A 21,110-nucleotide genomic window follows, 5' to 3' on the forward strand; every position below is an offset into this window, starting at 1 on the left:
CACTCTTCCCCAGCTCACAGTGCTTTAGAGTCGAGAGTGCTAAAGCCCTATTTGCTGCCACAAGGAGAATCGCCTTAGGCATGGAGCCATCACGGAAAACAGATACGAGAGATAGATCTAAGAATAGCATTGAGTGCTGGATCAAGCTGGGCCTGAAGACAAACTTCTTCTGAACACTTAACTATGTAAATAAAGTCTATTTTTTAATCTAAGCAGAGTTGTGTTGGATTTTCTGTCATTTTAAAAAAAAAATGTGTATCCCACCAATACTCTCAATTCAGTAACAGCTCTGGAACTCCCTGGAGCTCTCTTCTCCACGGCCCTCCTCCGCATCCCCACCTGTAAATGCCTCAGAGACAGAGGCTGTGTCATTCACAGAGAAGGCATTCACACTACATGTCGGGAGCCATTAGAAATATTGGCTTAGACAAAGCCATCTTAAAAACTATAAGTTTCTGGTTCCTTCGGAAATTCCTAATTACCAGAAACCACCTGTGTCTTGCAATTTGGCCAGGAGTTAAAAGATAACCTACCCTCACCCTAAGTACACAACTGCTAAATCTCCGCTGACAATCACACATCTCCACTGATAAGCACACAGCCATCCGAAGGCTGCTAATTCACGCATCTCCACTGATCAGCACAGCCATCCGGTGTCTACTAAATCTCTAGTAATAGGTTACTGCCCATAGACCCCCTTTACCCACCCCCCGTCCCTAAAACAGTATATATTCTGCCGCTGTAAGAATAAAATTTGAGGCTTGATCAGAACACTGTCGTGCCTCCATTCTTTCGTGTCCCTTGCTTGCCTCATTCTCCTAGGGTGTCTCTTCGTTCCCCCGTTGTTGTCCCGCGGGTCAGGACACTGACAAATATTGGAGGGATAGGAGACAATGACATGTCGGGAGCCATTAGAAATATTGGCTTAGACAAAGCCATCTTAAAAACTATAAGTTTCTGGTTCCTTCGGAAATTCCTAATTACCAGAAACCACCTGTGTCTTGCAATTTGGCCAGGAGTTAAAAGATAACCTACCCTCACCCTAAGTACACAACTGCTAAATCTCCGCTGACAATCACACATCTCCACTGATAAGCACACAGCCATCCGAAGGCTGCTAATTCACGCATCTCCACTGATAAGCACAGCCATCCGGTGTCTACTAAATCTCTAGTAATAGGTTACTGCCCATAGACCCCCTTTACCCACCCCCCGTCCCTAAAACAGTATATATTCTGCCGCTGTAAGAATAAAATTTGAGGCTTGATCAGAACACTGTCGTGCCTCCATTCTTTCGTGTCCCTTGCTTGCCTCATTCTCCTAGGGTGTCTCTTCGTTCCCCCGTTGTTGTCCCGCGGGTCAGGACACTGACAAATATTGGAGGGATAGGAGACAATGTATAGAGTAGATCAGCACCAGGGAGCAGCCAAGTGCAATGTCAGTACAATGGTGTTTGTAATAATTCCACCTCCCTGCTGGACATTTTTCACGGCTGTGGTTCTCCAATGAGAGTATGGAGAACCACCGCCTGGTTGGCAGGAGGCTTAGAGATGCAAATATAGCCAGAGATTACCCAGAATCCATCCACTGAATTATAGTACAGTAGAAGGGAAAATTAAAGGGTGCATTAAAGAGTATTGCTTTATAAAATTTTAATTATATAGGTACATAAACATATATGTGCATTAGGTCACAATGTAAAATGTACTTCTTACTGCCGATGGGAGTGAAATATTTGTAGAAACCCCTGATCCGGCTCCCACCTGGGACGACTCTATAATACAGAACACAGAAGAATAGAAACAGTGTGTGACATTAGGGGACTTATTTGGTAAAACGCCTTGTTTACTCACAGATATATGCATACATATATGTACTGAATCTCAATGTGAAATTTATTTCTTGCTGTGGGTGGTAGCCCAAAGTCTGAAAACCACTGATTTGCTTTCTGAGGCCAGAAATATTACAAAACAGTGTGAGTGCCGGAGCTGCAAGCCGGCAACATAAGGGGACACAATCCCCTCAGCACCGAGAGCTCTGTAGCAGGCAGATGTCTGTGCAGAATGAGTGCCGGGCTTCTAGGCAGTTGCGGAACGGCAGGTCACAGGGCTGCTCACAGAGCCGAGGCAGACAGCAGGGCTGGGCCACACCGGGCCCGTGTCTTCCCATCCGGTCTCCGTGCCCAGCTCTTCCAGGTATTGCATTGAAAGCCACGCAGACACAGGGGCCTGGAAGAGAGGCTCAGCATTCTGAGCTGCTTGCTACCTTTAGCTGCCGGCCTAAAGGACCTCCCAGGGCTGCTCTGCAAGGAATCTGACCTCCAGAACCAGTTACAGGGGCAATGTACAGGAACTTGTGGCTGCTTGAGTTAGCTGAAGAATAACAGTAACAAAAGCCAAGTGTCTCTAAAAAGCAGGCAATTTGCTTTCTTAAAAAATTGTTTGCTCTTCCCGTGTTTTAAATTGTTCATCTCTTGTCTTCTACATTCACTTTTAGTGTGTGCCAGTCTCTAAACGTTTAGCACTTAGAGAACGTCACATTTCTTTGACTAGTTTTAGCTTCATTTTAATCTTCCTTTAAAATAAATTGTTTCAGCTGCCTGGTTTGCTCTTTATATTCCATTTGAATTTTCCTTCCATGGCTTTCACTTTAAAACACCTTTGTTCCCTTTTTCTACTTTAGCTTTACTCACAACTATATACTTGAAATTCTAGCTCCTGATTTTAACACCTAAAATATTATTTCTTTTATCCTATTTTCCCTAGTAATACTTTATAATTTCTGAACTTCTGGCTTTGTCTTTTAACCTGTTTGATACATTTATGCCTTTGATTTTATTTCTCTTACTTCAGCCTTAATATTTCTCCCCAATCTTTAGTTTTATTGTTGCATAAGTGTTTTTTCTTATTTATAATTTTAATTATTTGTTTCCTTGTATAATGTGCATTTATCAAGCTGACAAGCAGCAGAAGTGTGAAGCTCAGGCTCTTCATCACTGTTCTATTCAGCCTTCTTAATCTGTAGGCACTTCTGTAACGAACTGAACAGGGATATTTACAGTCTGCCTCGAAGATGCTTTTTTCCTCTTTTGATCCATCTCCATTCTTGGCAGGGTTACAAAAAACCTCGTTGCCTGAATCCTTCCATTTCTTGTATTCATTGCAAGGAGGATGAAAAGCTGCCTAAAGCTAGAAGAATCCAGGGTTTTTAAAACAGAGTCCACAGGACTGTTGGCGGATGGCTTCCAGGTGCGTGTCACCTGGGCCAGCTTCAGCGTGGACTGCCAGGAGGCGGCACTCCCTCCCTCTCAACCTCAGCAGGCCTCCCAGGGAAGGCTACAGAACTAGGGGGAGGTGGTGAGAAGGTGCTCGTCCCTTGCCCTGGCCTCTGGCAGGGAAGAGGACTTCCCCTTAACCCAGAGGCATAACCTGAACAATTTAAATGACTGCGGTCAAGAATCTTACCCTTTAATACCATCTTGTCTGGGAGGGGGTGAATCAATCAAAGTCGGTCAGAAGGCAGACATCACATACTAAGCCAGTCCATGTTGAATGGGGCCAGCCACTGCCAGGTCATGGGGTGTATGGTAAATGTGACTGATTCCATAGACATTCGCTCACCGCTGCACTTCCTCGCTGTGACATGAGTGCCTCGATCAGACGCAATGCTTTGCAGAATGCCATGATGGTAGGTACAGATCTCTGTGAGCTCACAGAGGGTGACGCTAGCAGAAGTTTAAAGAGCAGGGAATGCAAATCCATACCCAGAATATATCTACGTCAGTGTGGACAAACTTCTGCCCACTGTGTGACAGTCCATGTAACAGACCTGCACCCTGGGGAATGGAGGCCCCAGCCCAGTTAGTGGCTGAGAGTGAATGTAGGTCTCTGCTGTTGCTAAACGAGGCGCTCAGCAGTAGCAGTAGCCAGAGCACGACTTGGTAAGGAGAAATCCAACCTGTCGCGCCCATACATAGTCTTCACCCACTGTTTCTCGTGGACCCACTGAGCAAGCACTGGTATGGCTGGCAGAAGAAGCCAACTGACATCCACAGAGTATGCGTTTTGCCCACCTGATTATTAAGAGCTTCCTTTGCAGAATGCTATGGCGAACGTTTGCACGGGGCATGGATATTCTGCACAGTCTGTACCCATTCAGAGAGGATTCAGAATCTAAAACAAGAAAAAGAAGAATAGATAGAGAAGAGCTGGTTAACAAGGTGATAATGAACGGTGTTAAGTTCAGCGTGGGGTATGGGGTATGCCGAGTCTGAGATTTCTGTGGGCCTTCCCAGCACAAAGGGGCCCTTCTGGAATTCAAGAGAGAAATGAAGACACCGAAATTGGGCTGCAAATGAGGTAGAGGTAATAGTGGAAACCACAGACGGGGGTGGGGGTGGGGGATTTGAGGACAGGACTATGCAGACCATGTGGGGAGGAGCACACGGAGAAGGTGAGAGCCTACGGAAGAAAGCCTGGGGTGGGGCGAGGCAGGGCCATTAAGGCAACAGTGGAAGGAACCAGCAATTGTTACATATTAAACATTAAGGAGGGAGAAGTACAATACAGGCAGGAAAAACTCCATTGGATTTGGCAGTTAGACCATTGATGTCAGTGCAAAAAATCATTGCAGGTGAGCAGTGGGAGCAGGTCGCTTCAGAAAAAGGTTTGCAAATGAATACAAGGCAGGGAAGCCAAGTCAGTGAAAGCTGCCCACTTATTCAAAATAAGATCAGGAAACAAAGTAAAAAGGAGCCCTATGTGGCATTTCTGTATTAGCATTTAAAAGTGGACATAGGATTTCAAAAGTTTTTAAGACGAGAAAGCTTGAACATTTTATAGAATGAAAGGGAAAGCACTTCTATGTGAAGGGAGACAGCTGGACCAGAAGAGAGGCACCATCCCAGAACAAGGGATGGGATTCATAACTCAAACTCTGTGACCAAATGGGTGGGGGCAGGGATAACGGGGGGCGGGGCGGGGGTAAATTTGTAGGTTGTAGAGCAGCAAGTAGAGTTGGTCACCTTCCCCCAACTTAACTTTCAGATTACAAAGCATATTCCTCTGATGACAGTAAAGGCTGACTTGGAGGGACAGGCCTGAAGAAAATTTATAATTTTGGACGTGCAATAGTGGGGAATGAGAGGGGAAGCAAGAGAGAAATCTAATCTGGTTGCTTAGTCAAAGGCCACTTCTTTCTTACAGCCTTCTCTGCCACTTCCCCTGACAGTAAGTACAATACTAATAATGTGTTTGTATGGCAATTAAAAATAGTTCCTTTTAAAACCCCTATTCTATCCCCTTACGTGGCACTTGTCATTTTCTGCTAATTAGTTATTTTCATGTGTCTTTTAAGAATTTGTAATGCTTTCAAAAAGAATCCTCATAGTATCCCTCATAGCATCTACTAGACTGGGTGCCATAGTAACACAGTATTTCAGTAACTACCCCTATACAACAAACCGGCCTAAACTACATGAGTAAAAACCCAACTTTTTTCAAATTATTATTTCTTACCATCCCAGGGATCCACGCGGTGGTTCTCGCATGGGGAGCTCTCCTGTGGCTGCAGCCAGGACACGCCTGGAGTCTCCCTCCCTCCATCTCTGGAGGTGGCTTGGACTGGTGCCTGGGCCCAGTAGGGCTGTGGGCCAGCACACACATGTGGCTTCTCTAGGTGGCTGGGCTCCAAGAGCAAGTGTCCTGAGCGCACCAGGCTGCTGCTGGGCCACCTTTCGGGCCAAGCTTTGGGAGCCATGCAGCATGACTCTGCCACATTCCATTCGTCCGAGTTCAATCCTGAAGGCCCGCCCATGTTCCAGGGAGGGGACTGTAGACCCCACCTCTTGAAGGGAGGACTGTCACAGGAATTTTCAGATCCTGCATACAGTAAGTGCCAACTAAGTGCCTGTTGAAGCATTCAATGTGTTGAACAAGCCTCAGAAGGAAATACTAGTCAGCGTGACCGGCTGGCCCAGACAACAGGAATGATGGGACAAGCTTTCCGTGTTCGAGGTAACTGAATTTTTAATGATTGGTTTCTTAGTTACAACTTCATCGATTATCGATCCCATTATTCAAAAGTATACACAGTTAAATTAACCCAAATATTTCAAAGCACATTTCCAAAAGAGTGAAAATTTTGCACTGAAAGAAAAAAAAAGAGACTGGTGACCAAGATGTACTGTCCATGAACTGAAAGACTCTTTATGCAGCAGATACACATGCAGGCAGCGCAGGCGGCAGCAATGAGGTACTGAAGACACTGCCTCTGTGATAAATGCCCTCGGATAGGAGACATGACCATGAAGTAATGAGGCTGATTCCATGCAGAAGAATTGCACACCGATCTCATTATAGCCATACCTTGTGGGATGTTTATAAAATATTTCTTTCACAAGTTAAAACAGTATCTGTTACAGATGGATTTAATTTTGGTAAAATCAATGAAAAAAAGTTGTATGTTAATGCAACATTTGTTGTAAAGATTCCAGAAACACATGAGTCAAAAATTCAAATTACGATTCTCACAGTAACTGTGACTGTGCTATACAACATACATAATGGAAGAAATGTTACCCACATACACCACTGTAAAAAACACGCAGTAAGCAGAAACAAGCTGAGTTATACTTGTTGTGGGAACCATCGTTTTCAACCAGCGAGGATATATAAAAATTGAAACCATAAATGCGTGCATTATTTTATGTACTTAATTCAAATTTTTCTTGATCCAATTTAATCAGCTTTGCATCCAAACTACATTTACCTTTCACAAACTGCAAATGGATGTCTTTCATAATTTGCAAATCTGCATCGTTTGGTTTCCTTTACTCACACAGGCTGCCTTTGCAGAATGGCATCAATATTCCCCACCTCTCCCCCCAAAGGTCACAACGTGCCTGCAGGGATGCATTTCTCTACATCCCTTTCCTCCCTGAAGGACACCGTAGGGGAGGGTAAAAACACCAAAGAGACAAGAATCACATTGAGTAGCTTAGAAAGGTAAATAAGTGCAACAGAAAAGAGGGCACCAGTACCGTTACCTTCCCCCTTAGCAACTTCCTAAACAAAAATGAAACAAATAACACCACCATATAGTTAGTTTCCAAAGTGATTAGTCATAACATTATCTCATCTGATCCATACAACAGAAAGACAAAAAGAAAACATGTTTTGGTTGTTTAGCTCTTTGTGACTCCAATAGAATATATTTAAGGGTGTGCTTTTATGTTAGCATTTAGAGTCTGGGCCATTTAATTACACTTACAATATTACCCACTTACCATATGCAGAGAAGGTACTTATTATTGAAAGCAGAGTATACTTTATGCAAAAAGATCATGGTTACGAGCCAAATACTTAACATATTTTAACTTTAACTATATTCTGAAAATTCAATAATGAAGCAGAAAGAGCTACACCTGCCCTTTGCAACTCTGCCTGGGCAAAATGGATCCTGTGCATTACATCCAACACTTCTTGTCCCAGTTTGGTTTTAACTAAGAAGGGCAGCTAACACAACCTCTGAAGAGGAATCCTTTTACTTCCCAGCAGTCTTTGCCATCAGGGCTTGATTCATTACGTTCAAACTGAATTACTCTGATTCAGGAACAGTCACATTTCCTCTAAGTAGCCCCACCCCACCAGGTCATGACCTGGGGTGTGCAAAGGGTGAAATGGTCAAACGTCTTTGTCCATTAGCACTACTATAATTGGCTATTAGAATTTAGGTCTCCCCCCATCCCCACCCCCTCCTACGTACAGAAGGATCCTTTTCCACATAATCAGGTATAATTTTCCCTCTTCATCTTTCTAGTGCACCAAAGACCAATTAAAATGAAGATCCAGAGCTGGAAGGAAGCTTCAATATCACTTGTTCTAACCTGGGAGAGAACACAGTTAATCCTCTGCTTGTGAAAAGTATGACCACTTTGCCTATCATTAGAGGGTAATAACTGAGTGCTAAAAGGAAAACAAAACCTAAGGAAGGAGCTTATTGTGGAGAAAGAGCTGTCTTTTTAATGTTACCTACCATATACAACAGACCTTGCAATGAATAATGATTGACACGTAAGTTCTTGGATAAAACATATAATCACATGACCTCACTCATATGTGGAATATAGTGAACAACATAAACTGATGAACAAAAACAGATCCAGAGACAGAGAAGCATCGATCAGACCGTCAAGCCTCAGAGGGAAGGTAGGGGAGGTTGGGGGTAAGGGGGAGAGATCAACCAAAGGACATATATGCAAGCATATAAGCCTAACCAATGGACACAGACAACAGGAGGGTGAGGGCATGAGTGGGGAGGATAGGGAGTAATATGGGGATTAGGACACATTTGTAATAACTTAGTAAATAAAAAAATTAAAAAACATAGAATCCAAATAGGTATTCCATGGGACATGACTATGCAACTTTCAGGGTTTTCCCCCTTTATCTGAGAAGAAACAATACCTGAGGCTGACAGCAAAGCATATTCTGAATACTATTTCCAGTTATTAGAAGGTATGAAGTTGGCAGGTAAATGATGGAGATAATGGGCTCTTGGATCTTGTCAGAGACCAGAAAAGGGGCTACTTACTTACTGCCTTATGTGGTAAGCCAGTCAGATGTAAAGGCAGGGCTATAAGAGTAAATCCTCCGTACAGTCCATCCACTTTATGGGACTGTCGCAAGAAAACTATGGATCTGGCCAGTGGGCAAGGTTTACCTTAAACAGAATGAAACAACTGCTCTTTCAATAGGGAAACTGAAGCGAAAGTGGTCAGTTCTAGATGATCACAGAATGAATGAATGAATGCTTAGAAGTATATCATGGTTGTTTCTCTTGAGCAGTCAATATGACTTTGGCAGAAATTCCCGGGGGTCTTAAGCTTTCCAGATAAACTGACAGCAAATAAGGTCCTGAAGACTGTCAGTACCATAGATTAAGAAACTAATTTTTCGTATTTAATTAAAATTAAAGCTACAGAATTCCATTAGTGACTGACAGTAAAATATTCACACATTAAAGAATGAACCAAAGGACAATTTTGGGAACAAGGTAAGAGGTCCAACAATAGAACACTGTTAAGTAAATTACAGTACATTCATAAAATGGGTGCTCTGCAGCCATTCCCAATGTGTTCTTACAGAATTTCCAAGGAGAAGCAAATGGTTGATAACATATTGTGAAATGAAAAGCGAGATTACAAAATGGTTCTATACAATCTCTATTTTAGACCCGCAAAAATAAGTACATAGAAAAAAGACTGGGAGAACATACCCAAAACTATGATCAGAAATTAGCTCTGCTGGTGAGAATTTAATGTCCTCTTTTTTCTTTTCCAAATGAAAAGGGGCTAACGGGAAATTCTTTCTTTTTCAAAATGAGTCAATAAGTATATTCTGACCTCTTTGTCCCATTTTTTTAATAACACACCAAAGAAAAACATGAAAATATATTTAGCGGCATTTAACACTTGCATTAACAATTATTTTTCTTTAAGTTAAAAAACAAAAGTGCACCAAATTTAGTTTCCTTATATTTTTTGCCAATTCACACAAGAGCAATGAATTTTTAAAAAGATATGACATAAATTTTTATCCAAGATTGTAGTCTTCCATGCAGTCCTCTTTATGCATCATTGCGCCTAGAAAATGAACTTCATGTGCTTGATTCCGTAAGTTTTGAAGAAAACCATGATGATGAGTGCCCACAATCCCAGAATAAAACCCCCAGGAGGATGCCAATCTTTCAGCTTTGGTTTCTGCAAAATAAGGATGACATCACATGGTAAATTTAACAAGAGGCAAAGAGTTCAACAATGGGTAAAGCAAATACTAACAGAAAACAGACATTTCACAAGCTGTGTTTTAAGGGGGAGTAATTGAGCCAAATTAAATGTCTTAAGATAGAAACAATGGAGAAGACTTCAAACCAGATAAATATCTCAAGGTGGCTCTTATCAACATCAGTTTCAAATGATATTTTGTTCCCTCAAAGGGGCCTTCCCTGACCACCCTACCCAACCATCTCCATTCAGACAGGTTATTCAGCAGCCTAACAGTCCTCCTTTTGAATTTACATGTTCATTAGTTTGTTGGTTTTATCTGTCTCTCCTATTAGACAATAGCTCTATGAGGGTCATCTTGTCATATTCCCAGCACCGACCTGCACAGTGCCTGGCACATGGGAGATACTCATACAGTACACTAAGTCAGTAGAAAACAAAAGCTACCCAATCCATTTATCCTGACATTCAACAAATACTTGTTTGGGGGCCAGGGCCTTTGGCCATGTTACTCCCTTGAGTTAGAATGCTCCTTACTCCACTGTGCCTATTCAAAACGCACTAACTCAAATGCCAACTCCTCCAGATTTTCCCAGCTGATATACGCTTTTCTTTTAATCTGTAGCTCCTTCTACATTTACTACTATCTATTATCAGTTATCTTTATTGCTTATCTCCCTGTAAACTTCCAGGGCTCAAATTCTGTCTGAGTCCATTTTACATCCTCTTCTCCATCCCCTACACCTCAACACTAAGCCAAGAGTCTTGTATGTTTCCTTGCCCAAAAAGGACAGGCAAACCAGTCTTCCTCATTTAACTGTCTTTCAACAGCTGCACTATGGCCCTGAAATTGGAGGTCTGTGAGTGACTGTGATCTCTACGAGTTCTACTTCATGAATTACTAGCTAAGATTGTAAGGTTGTTATGATGAGAATCATAATTTAGAATAGAGTGAAGAGAAACTGTAATCTGAACTTTGCTTCAGTCATCATGTAAACTCCATCCAACAAACGTTCACAAATCTCTTAGAAGAATCCACATCTTATGGTTTGGTTTTCCCTTATATAACCAGGACACTTAACCTCTTCACTTTTCGTAGTGCACGTTAAGAAATGTGGTGGTGTTGTTTGTTTGTTTTTTTCATGTACTTCATCTCTTTAAAGTGCCTCCAAACCAGGCATATGGAGCATGGTAGCAGATGATCCTAGTTTAGCCTAGCAAAACCACATTGATGCCTGCATGCCAATCACTGGGAAATGTGTAACCACCTATTCTTCAGACGCAGATCTGAGAAGACTGTTCAAACCTAAGTAATCAGTGAGAGGCATCCACCTTTTCTGTTGGCAACAGTGCTCTAAGGGGGGGGCGGGGGGGAGGTTGAGGAGTAAAAATACACCCACACAGAGAAAGAAATATTCTAAAGATGCAGAGAACATATCTCTGAATAAGATTTAATAAGGAAGCAAAAGATAATTTAGAAAAATTTTAGTTGAGATGGACTTGAATAAAGACGCACAAGGAAAGGAAAAGATACACAAGGAACCAAAATATATTTTTCTTAATGTTACAGAGAGAAAAATAAAACAAGCTACAAGGACAACAGGCTAGATACAAAGAGAGCTGGGTAACATAATTTTGTAACAGCAAATTAAATCTACAGTGAGGAAAAAGATAGTGTCCTAAGGACATCATTGAGTCCTTCTTTCACTTAATTGTGAAAGACTGTGGCAAAAAAACCCAAAACCCCAATTCTCCATACTTCCCTGCGTCTACAGCCTTTGCAATACGTTGCTTTATAGCAGCTCTCATCAAGAGGTGGAATCTATCACCCAACCGGCGTGGCTCTGTGGTTGAGCATCCTCAACCTCTGAACCAAGAAATCACGGTTCAATTTCCCTCTTAGGGCACATGCCTGGGTTGTGAGCTCGATCCCCAGTTGGGGAGCATGCAGTAGGCAGCTGATCGATGATTCTCATCATTGATGTTTCTATCTCTCTATCCCTCTCCCTTCATCTCTGAAATCAATAAAAATAAATTTTTTTTGGAATATATCCACTGAGATGACAATGTGGAAGGAAAAACCCTAAAATTTTATTTTCATAAGAAAATTAAGTTGCATACTTGTAATCTCGGGTTTCTGAAACAATGGTATAAATAATGGTAAGAAGAGTGTGAAGGGCAGCTAATCCACCCCTTGTCCACCATGAACTTTGTTCAGTTCGGGGGAGGTCTGTCAAGATAATCCCCTCTGACCCTTCTAGAATAAGAAATACTCATTTGAGAGTGTGAAGCCAAGATGGCAGCGTTGGCGGCTCCCGGCCTGCTCTGCCCACTCCTTGTGCTGCGCTCCTGTGTGGGTGCAATTGTTCAGGGACGATGTGTCCATGCTAATTTGGCTGCTGACAGCCCAAGCAGCACTCAGCCTGCCATGTCCAAAGCCGGAGCCGTGGTCTCCAAGCCCAGCTCACTTCCCAGCAGCCAGGGCAAGTATGTGGTGGCCAAGCTGGATGACCTGGTCAACTGGGCCCGCCAGAGTTCCCTCTGGCCTATCACCTTCGGCCTGGCCTGCTGTGCAGTGGAGATGATGCATATGGCAGCACCCCGCTATGACATGGACCGCTTTGGCGTGGTCTTCTGAGCCAGTCCACGCCAGTCAGATGTCATGACTGTGGCCGGGACACTCACTAACAAGATGGCCCCTGCACTCCGCAAGGTCTATGACCAGATGCCAGAGCCTCGCTATGTTGTCCATGGGGAGCTGCGCCAACGGAGAAGGTTACTACCACTACTCATACTCCGTCGTGAGGGGCTGTGACCACATCGTGCCTGTGGACATCTACGTCCCAGGATGCTCATCTACCGCCGAGGCCCTACTCTATGGCATCCTGCAGCTGCAGAAGAAAATCAAGCGAGAGAAGAGACTCAAGATCTGGTACTGAAAGTAGTGCCACCCGACTGCCATCCTGTATCCTCATCGTCACCCTGAGAGATGGTCAATAAACCTGAGAACCCCCCCCCCAAAAAAAAAATACTCATTTGAGCTAAATTTCACAAAGTAAGAACTTCTTCAACCACCTGTCGCATCCTAACAGTGTTTACGGCCAGCCTTTGATAGAGCTGTCCAGGAAAAATACTACTGTACTGTCTCCTGGAGGTAAATTTCACACATGTCTTTCCCATTCAACCCCCTCACTTTAAAGGAACTGCAGGGATGCTCACTTCTGGCTCTTGTCTATAGTCTTCCTGGAAACAGACCAACTCCACTTGTCACCATGCCAGGAATCGCTCTCAAGGAAATGAAGTGGGGGGATCTAGAGACTAACTCCCCTAGCTTCCCTCTATCCTTCCTCCTCCCAACTGCAATCTAGGTCGGAGGCCTCATTCCTTTCCATTTGAAGTTAGCCATTTATGTCAATCAGATGTTGCCCCCTTCTGGAGAAATGAACATCTCCCAGGATCTTGATGCACCTTACCCATGGTAAACTTGCAAAGCAATTCATCTAATCTAGGATAACTAACAATGATTTGTTTTTAACTGTGATTTTATTTTTAATAGAAAGTTAACCATGATTTTTCCTTAACCATGACCTTTTTTTTCTGTGATAAGAACACCCACTATTAACATTATTAATATGGCTCTGGAATTTCTGGCCAATTCAGATATAACATTTAGGAAGGAGAAGTAAATTCTCATTATTTGCGGATAGTTTGATTAGTTATCAAACAACTCAAAATAAACTTATAATTATTGATATTAAAGAGCTCAGACTTAAGATAAACATATTTTAAAAACCCTCCCAATATGCCAGTAAAAACAATTCAAAAAATAGAAAAAAAATTAGTTGCAATAGCAATAAGAAATATTAAGTAGCATGAAATATAAGGCAAACAATCTGTATTACTCTAAAGAGAGGGGTAAACAGTCTTGAATATAAAAAGGAATATGATAAAGCCAATCTATAATGTTGTTCTGATGCAAAATACATCAATGAAACAGAATAGAAAGTAGGCGATCAGCCCAGTATCCAAGAATTTAGTATACAATAAAAACTATTACAAGCCAATAGGCAAGGTGTTCTAACAAAGGATTAACATTTGGGGGGAAAAAACAGTTCTGTTTCTAAGCCAACACTATAAACCAAAATATAGTTTACATGACTTAGAATTAGATGAAAAAATATTAGATGGGGGGAATTTTTTTAAATTACTTTTGTAAAGTGGCACCTACGGACACATCATAATGGGGCTACGTTAATCACAAAGATGGAGAGTAGTTACAAAGGAGCGCATGTGGAGAGAAGAACAGGGATCCAAGGGCCAGCAAGCTGGGGGGACTGTCAGGTGGGTGGCTACTCAGGAAGGACTACTTGGGAAAGCTGGCTCTTGAACGAGGTATCGAGGCATCATAATTGGGTTGGTGAAGATGAGGGGATCACACCCAGGCAGTGGCACAAGGAGCAAAGTCATGGTGATGAGAAAAGCCAGGCATTGGGAAAAGGGTGATGCCCCAGCCTGGGCTGGTGCAGGAAGGTGATAAAAGCTCCACGAGGGTAGAAACTGGCATCCTCTTTGTTCACTGCAGAGGCCAAGACCCTGGCACTTAGGAAACCCTGTTGCAAGAAGTAGCAAGTTTGGGCCATGGAGAGTCATTCCGTGAATGCCCAGCTGTGTGTTGGGATTTGAGACATTGAGAAGCCTTGAACCAGTGACTAACCACAGGTAAATGGGGTGAAGATATAAAATGTGGGAGAATATGCACAGTAAAGGAAGTTATAAGTTTAAAAACAATGAATAAAAACAAGGAAGAAAAGGTAAAAATATTTTTATAAAAAACTTTTGAAAAGATCTACATTTTGCAAAATGTATAAGTCAAATGAAAAGGTAAATAAATAGGATTAATATGGCAGAAAGGGGGTTGAATTCAGTACATGAATATTTCCCAAAAATTAATAAGAAAATATACAAAGATTTATCAATAAATGGGAAAAGAAAATTGTTGAGAAATGAATAATTATGAGTGGCTAATTAATATTAGGAAAAAATCAGTTTTCCTGGTCACAAAAACAAATTAAAAATGATATATAATTTCTTTCTCTTTTTAAAATTAGACTAGCAAATGTTATTAAGGATGGTCTACTTTTCAGGAAAGTAATCTATTAACATGTTCAGAGGTCTTTAAAATGTTCTTACTTATTCACTTCTGGGATCTATTATACTCCTAGCTAGGATCTATATTAAGAAGCTCAGAAATGGTGACAAAAATTTAACAAAAAAGATTTTCTTCTCAGTGTTATTTATATAATAAAAAAAAACAGGAAATAATCAATATCAGAGGTTCTCAACCTGTGGGTCGCACGACCCTTTCACAGGGGTCGCCTAAGACTATCGGGAAACACATATATAATTACATATTGTTTTTGTGATTAATCACTATGCTTTAATTATGTTCAATTTGTAACAATGAAATTGGGGGTCACCACAACATGAGGAACTATATTAAAGGGTCGCAGCTTTAGGAAGGTTGAGAACCATTGATCTATATAAATAAAATGAGAAGTACTATACATCCACATAATTAGCCATAAAAATGTTTTCAAACAATTTTAATGACTTGAAAAGATGTTTATATTGTGATAAGAAAAAAAAGCAAGATGCAAACTAAGTATAAAATATGATCTTTATTTCTATAACAATATTCAAATGAAGAAAATATACTAGTTTTAATAGTATTTCTCTGGGGGAAGTAGGATTAGGGATAGTTTTAATCTTTTCTCTCCATATATCTATACTTTTGAAAGTATGTTTTCTACAATGGATATGTATGTCTTTTACCATTTTGGTGGGGGAGAGGAATTTACAGAAAAAACTTGTATTAAAAGAGCCCACCTAGAAAAATCTTCATATATTCACTTTTTCCAAATTAGGAGATGCACTGCAATAACACTGTTTAGTATTTGATACCCTACTTTAAGAAAAAGTAACATCAATAGCATGACAGCAACAAAATAAAGTGCTTTTTCAGTATGTACTTAATAATATTCTTGAAGTATAACAATGCTGCTATTTTTAAGACAACTATAGGTAATATTTTAGACATTCTACATGATTTTATTGACAAATGACAGATTGTTATAATTACTATTGCTTTTTGAGATATGCTAGCATAGGTAGCTAGACAGTAAAAGAAGGGAGCAAAAGGAATCAGACATTGAAAACCCTAATAAACTGGGAAGCTGAATCCAATACTGGGCCTGCTTCACTAGGAGGCTACAGTTTCACACACTCCCCAGGGAACCACCTGTCCATTCCCTGAAGATTACTGGGGGGAGGGATAGAACAATAAAGAGAAATTCTTCTGCTGACACATGCCCTGTTGAAGCCAAGATGGCCTAAGGGGAGGTGCTTCTACTAGGAGGCATGGACATTAGGAGTTAAGATGGTGACCATAAAGGCCTGTCTAGCCTGGGAAAAGCATCAGATTGGATAAGGGACACAGGACCCTGGAAGATGGAGGAAATGGACTGATTAGGAGGAGGATCCAACACAAGCCCACAAAAGATTGGGAAGTTGACTGGTTCGTTTCAAGAAGAGTCTAGTCCTTCCCAAACCCAAGATAATAGAATCCCAGCTTAACAAAGAGCGTCCTCTCCTCTCCTCTCCTCTCCTCTCCTCTTCTCTCCTCTCCTCTCCCCTCCCTACCCCTCCACTTCCCTCCCCTCCCCTCCCCTCCCCTCCTCTCCTCTCCTCTCCCTGGTAACCCATGCTCAGCACTTTCTCCCACAGCACCTATGGGGTGCTGGGGCTCAAGGAGACTGCACAGGCCTGGACACAGAGCCGGCCAGAGTGCAGCCAGGAACACAGAATGGGCTAGCTAGATGAGGACAGAGACATGGACTGAACCACTAGCACAAAATGTCTGGACACTGGCCCTATTTCTGGGCCTGATGAAGACAAGGCTGAACTTTTCCCATGGCAGGATGGACAGAGATGAGACACCAGAGCTGAACCCAGGACCACTGCATCTTCCCCTCCCAGACACAGTCCCCCAGAATGCTTTCCTTGCAACTCCGTGAAAGGACTTCATTTTCACCAGCAACAAGCTCATATTTAAGTATAGTTTATAACTTCATTTGTGTCCTTATTAGAGCTTCTCATAAAATGACTGTATGTAGTTAAGGTTCTCTACTGACTGCTATTAAGTACACTTTTTTTTTTTTAATTTTATTGATTTTTTACAGAGAGGAAGGGAGAGAGATAGAGAGTTAGAAACATCGATGAGAGAAGAACATCGATCAGCTGCCTCCTGCACATCTCCCACTGGGGATGTGCCCGCAACCCAGGTACATGCCCTTGACCGGAATCGAACCTGGGACCCCCCAGTCCGCAGGCCGACGCTCCATCCACTGAGCCAAGCCGGTTTCGGCCACTTTTTTTTAACTTTTCACAATAACAGTGATAATACAAAGGTGAAAACCATATTTAAACACTGTAATGTGTCATGAGCAAACACTTAAAGGCTCAAGGGCCACCTATTATATAAATGCCTAATACTTCAAATTAGATAGGTAGCTAAGCAACACTGCACTGCCACTTGGGAACAGTATTCAGTCTCTTCTTTCACGTTGCTGAGAGAACATTACCACAGAACTTCAAAATAGTTAACGGACCACAGATCTAAGTATTAACTTTATGTAAAAAGAGAAAACTAGGATTTTCATAATTGTATATATTTATTGGTAAGCAAATAAAAATTTTCAAGGTTTCAATGGGATGCTTTTCTTAAAATATAATAAGCACATCAGTGCAGTTAGACTGTATTTTAAATAAGGTCACAATTACAATTACTTTAGAAAATAGCTGTTTTTAATTGTTTAATCAGTGATAATATGTTAGTATATCTAAACTACATCCTTTCTATAAAATATAATTTGTACTCTTCAAGTGATGTTAATGATATAAATCAAAGACATCCTATAAAACCCCTTCCTCCTGAGTATGCACAGGACTTGTGACTATGATGGGATATTGCCTGTAATTAGGTTACATAATTGAGCAAAGATGAATGGATTCTGAAGATGTAATGAAGGTCCCTAATCAGTTGGCTTTTAGTTAATCAAAAGGGAGATTATCCTGGGGGCAGGAGCTGACTTAATGAGGTGAGCCCTTTAGAGGAAGGTCTCAATATCAGAGACAGAAATCAGATACACTAGGAGCAGACAAGATGCTCTGCTGTTGTGGAGTGGACCTGGGGAGGAATGGCAAGCCGTCTGCAGGAGCTGAGGGCCTCAGTGAGTCCTACAACCATGAGTAACTGAATTCTGCCAATAACCAATAAGTTTGCTCGAGGACCCTGCGCCGCAGATGAGACTGCAATCTGGTTGACACCTAGACTGAAGCCTTGTTAGGCGGTAAGCATAGGACTAAGCTAAGCTGTGTCCAGACTCCTGGGCCATGAAAATTGTGAGATAATAAATGCTTTAAAATCACTAAATTTGTTTGCTATGCAGAAACAGAAAACTTATAACGAAAGTATTCATTGTATCCGATACTCCTCGGATTCCTTGGGGAGAATAACTAATTATGATATTAACAAAATAGGTTTTTAAAAAGTAAAGAGAATGAAATTTTCTAGTCTAATTCTTCCCACTCTTCCAGATCAATTCTCTAAGACCCTGCTCAAATATCACCTCTAGATGAAGCCTGTTTTCATACCTCAGTAAAAATTACTTTCTGCTTCTCTGTGCACCAATGGCCAACTAATGGGTGTGATTCTAATACATTTTGGTCTTATCTATTTCTACACCTTAGGAAGGTCTCAAGCTTTGAATACAATAAGGTAATCAACTTAGTACTAGTTTCCTCTTGAAATAAGAAATATAAAACATTCAAATACAAATAGTAAATACACATTTACTAGTTATACTCTTGGTTATATGACCTAAGGAAAAATAAGAATTGCACTAATCAAATAATACAATCTATTTAAGAAGCCTGCCCTGACTGGTTTGGCTCAGTGGATAGAGCGTCGGCCTGCGGACTGAAGGGTCCCAGGTTCAATTCCAGTCAAGGGCATGTACCTTAGTTGTGGGCACATCCCCAGTAGGGAGTGTGCAGGAGGCGGCTGATCGATGTTTCTCTCTCATCGATGTTTCTAACTCTCTATCCCTCTCCCCTCCTCTCTGTAAAAAATCAATAAAATATATACAAAAAAAGAAGTCATAGTGAGAAGTTAAAAATATTTCTTTAAAAATATGCAAAACAATTTGAAGTTTGAACTACATGAACTTATTTTTTAGTTCTTCACTAAGAGATACAGCATACATGATTAAATGTTTCAATCTCCACTTTACACTGGCACACAGAAGTAGGCACAACTGACTGGAGAGGAGAGGTCTTTGAAATCATATGCAAATCTGATTATTTAAAGCAAGAAATACCTCCACACATATATGCTTTGATTTTTACATCTACATAAAAATGGCTACCTTAAAACTACTATGACTTACCTTTTTTTGTAATCCATGTAGCAAAAGAAGTTTTAAGTGCATAATAACAGGCACTATTATGCACTTTCTGCACCTTTAAGGTGTATATTTCTATTTCCTACACATGAAAGATGGACCTAAAATGTTTTCCTAATAGGTTGACAGGTGCTTTTAAAATTCAGAACTGCTATTTTATTTTAAAGCTAGAAAAATCCCTTTGTACTGTATTGTCTTACATTTTTCTTGATTTTTCATCAATAATAAATTCAGCAAATATTTTGAATGCCTACTATGTTCAAGCCATTTTAGCTAAGTGGCTCATAAATATGGTTATTCTCTTTTTTTTAAAATATATTTTACTGATTTTTTACAGAGAGGAAGGGAGAGAGATAGAGAATGAGAAACATCGATGAGAGAGAAACATTGATCAGCTGCCTCTTGCACAGCCCCTACTGGGGATGTGCCCACAACCAAGGTACATGCCCCTGACCGGAATCGAACCTGGGACCCTTCAGTCCGCAGGCCGACGCTCTATCCACTGAGCCAAACCAGTCAGGGCATGTTATTCTTTCTTATAAAAGTAAAGATGTATATGAACATAGTTTGTATTTATGTTTGTATGTCATGAAAAAGACCATTCTCATTTACATTTGTATAGAGAAGTTGACAAATTCTTCTTAAGTAAAATTAAGGTATATGTAAGTTTTATAAATTAGCAATGTTCATAAATATTGATGATGATGATAAAAAAATTATTTCAAGGTTTTTTCCTTTCTCTGCAAAGAGCCAGATAGTAAATATTTTAGGCTCTGTAGGGCATACAATATCTATACCATGTACTCAACTCTGCCTCCTAGTGTATAAGTAGCCTTAAACAATATGTAAACAAATGGGCATGACTGTGTTCCAATAAAACTTTATTTACAAAATCAGGTGGCAGGCTGGATTTGATCTATGGGCCATGGTTTTCCGTGCTCTAGAAAATTGCTATTGAATGGGTTCAGATTATGACACCCCAAAATATGCCACTGATTATTTTGAAACAAAGGTGCTTGAAAAACAGCACATGCAGAAAGGGTTCCTTGACCTCTACCTTTCTATCTAAAAGTAGATCATAGAATTTCCTATGAGAAAGGTGCCTCTGCTGTACCAGGAAGAGTGAACTGGTTCTGTTTTTTTCACTGCATAATGAACTTTTTTTCCTTTTACAGATTCTCTATCTTAAAAGTAAGTACAAATATGTAGCTAGTAAACTAGCCAAGGAACAAATCACTTGTCCCTTCCCAGGATCTAGTGAAAGGACTATCTCTCACTTCCAGTACTGTCTGCCTCAACCACAGAAAGTTAACATTTATTCAAATACCAACAAGCCTCTACTAAAACACACTTCTGCCCTAATATTATGATCTACACTTAACCCTTAAGGCAAATATAGTTGGAAAACCTAAGAATACATCAGAAACTATGTGATACATTTTGATATAATAGAATATAGAAAATAAAAACATCCTTTTTATTGGGCACGTTTATAAAATTACAATGAATTTTAAAAGACCAAAACTCAATTTATAACTTTCATCATGATTATATCATATCTGTTAATGACAGAAAATTCATATTCATTACAAATTATATTAGCACCCCTATGTTCATAGCAGCACAATTCACCATAGCTAAGATCTGGAAACAGCCTAAGTGCCCATCAGTAGATGAATGGATTAGAAAACTGTGGTACATCTACACGATGGAATACTATGCTGCTCTAAAAAGGAAGGAACTCTTACCATTTGCAACGGCATGGATGGAACTGGAGAGCATTATGCTAAGTGAAATAAGCCAGT

The 21,110-nt window shown here is 40.7% G+C and overlaps 1 protein-coding gene and 1 pseudogene across 1 annotated transcript in view; one reads left to right on the forward strand and one right to left on the reverse strand.

Annotated features, from left to right (window-relative positions):
- Nucleotides 1–8,938: 8,938 nt before the first annotated feature.
- The window catches only part of PIGK (phosphatidylinositol glycan anchor biosynthesis class K), a 98,878-nt gene continuing 86,706 nt past the window's right edge, over nucleotides 8,939–21,110 (reverse strand). The window contains exon 11 of the mRNA XM_006774660.2: nucleotides 8,939–9,760. Coding sequence (XP_006774723.1) covers nucleotides 9,644–9,760 — 117 coding nt within the window. The 3' untranslated portion in view covers nucleotides 8,939–9,643. The remainder of the gene's footprint in view (nucleotides 9,761–21,110) is intronic.
- LOC102751378 lies at nucleotides 12,078–12,762 on the forward strand (annotated as a pseudogene).

This window comes from Myotis davidii, unplaced genomic scaffold (assembly GCF_000327345.1).
Source record: "Myotis davidii unplaced genomic scaffold, ASM32734v1 scaffold248, whole genome shotgun sequence".
Classification (NCBI taxonomy): Eukaryota; Metazoa; Chordata; class Mammalia; order Chiroptera; family Vespertilionidae; genus Myotis; species Myotis davidii.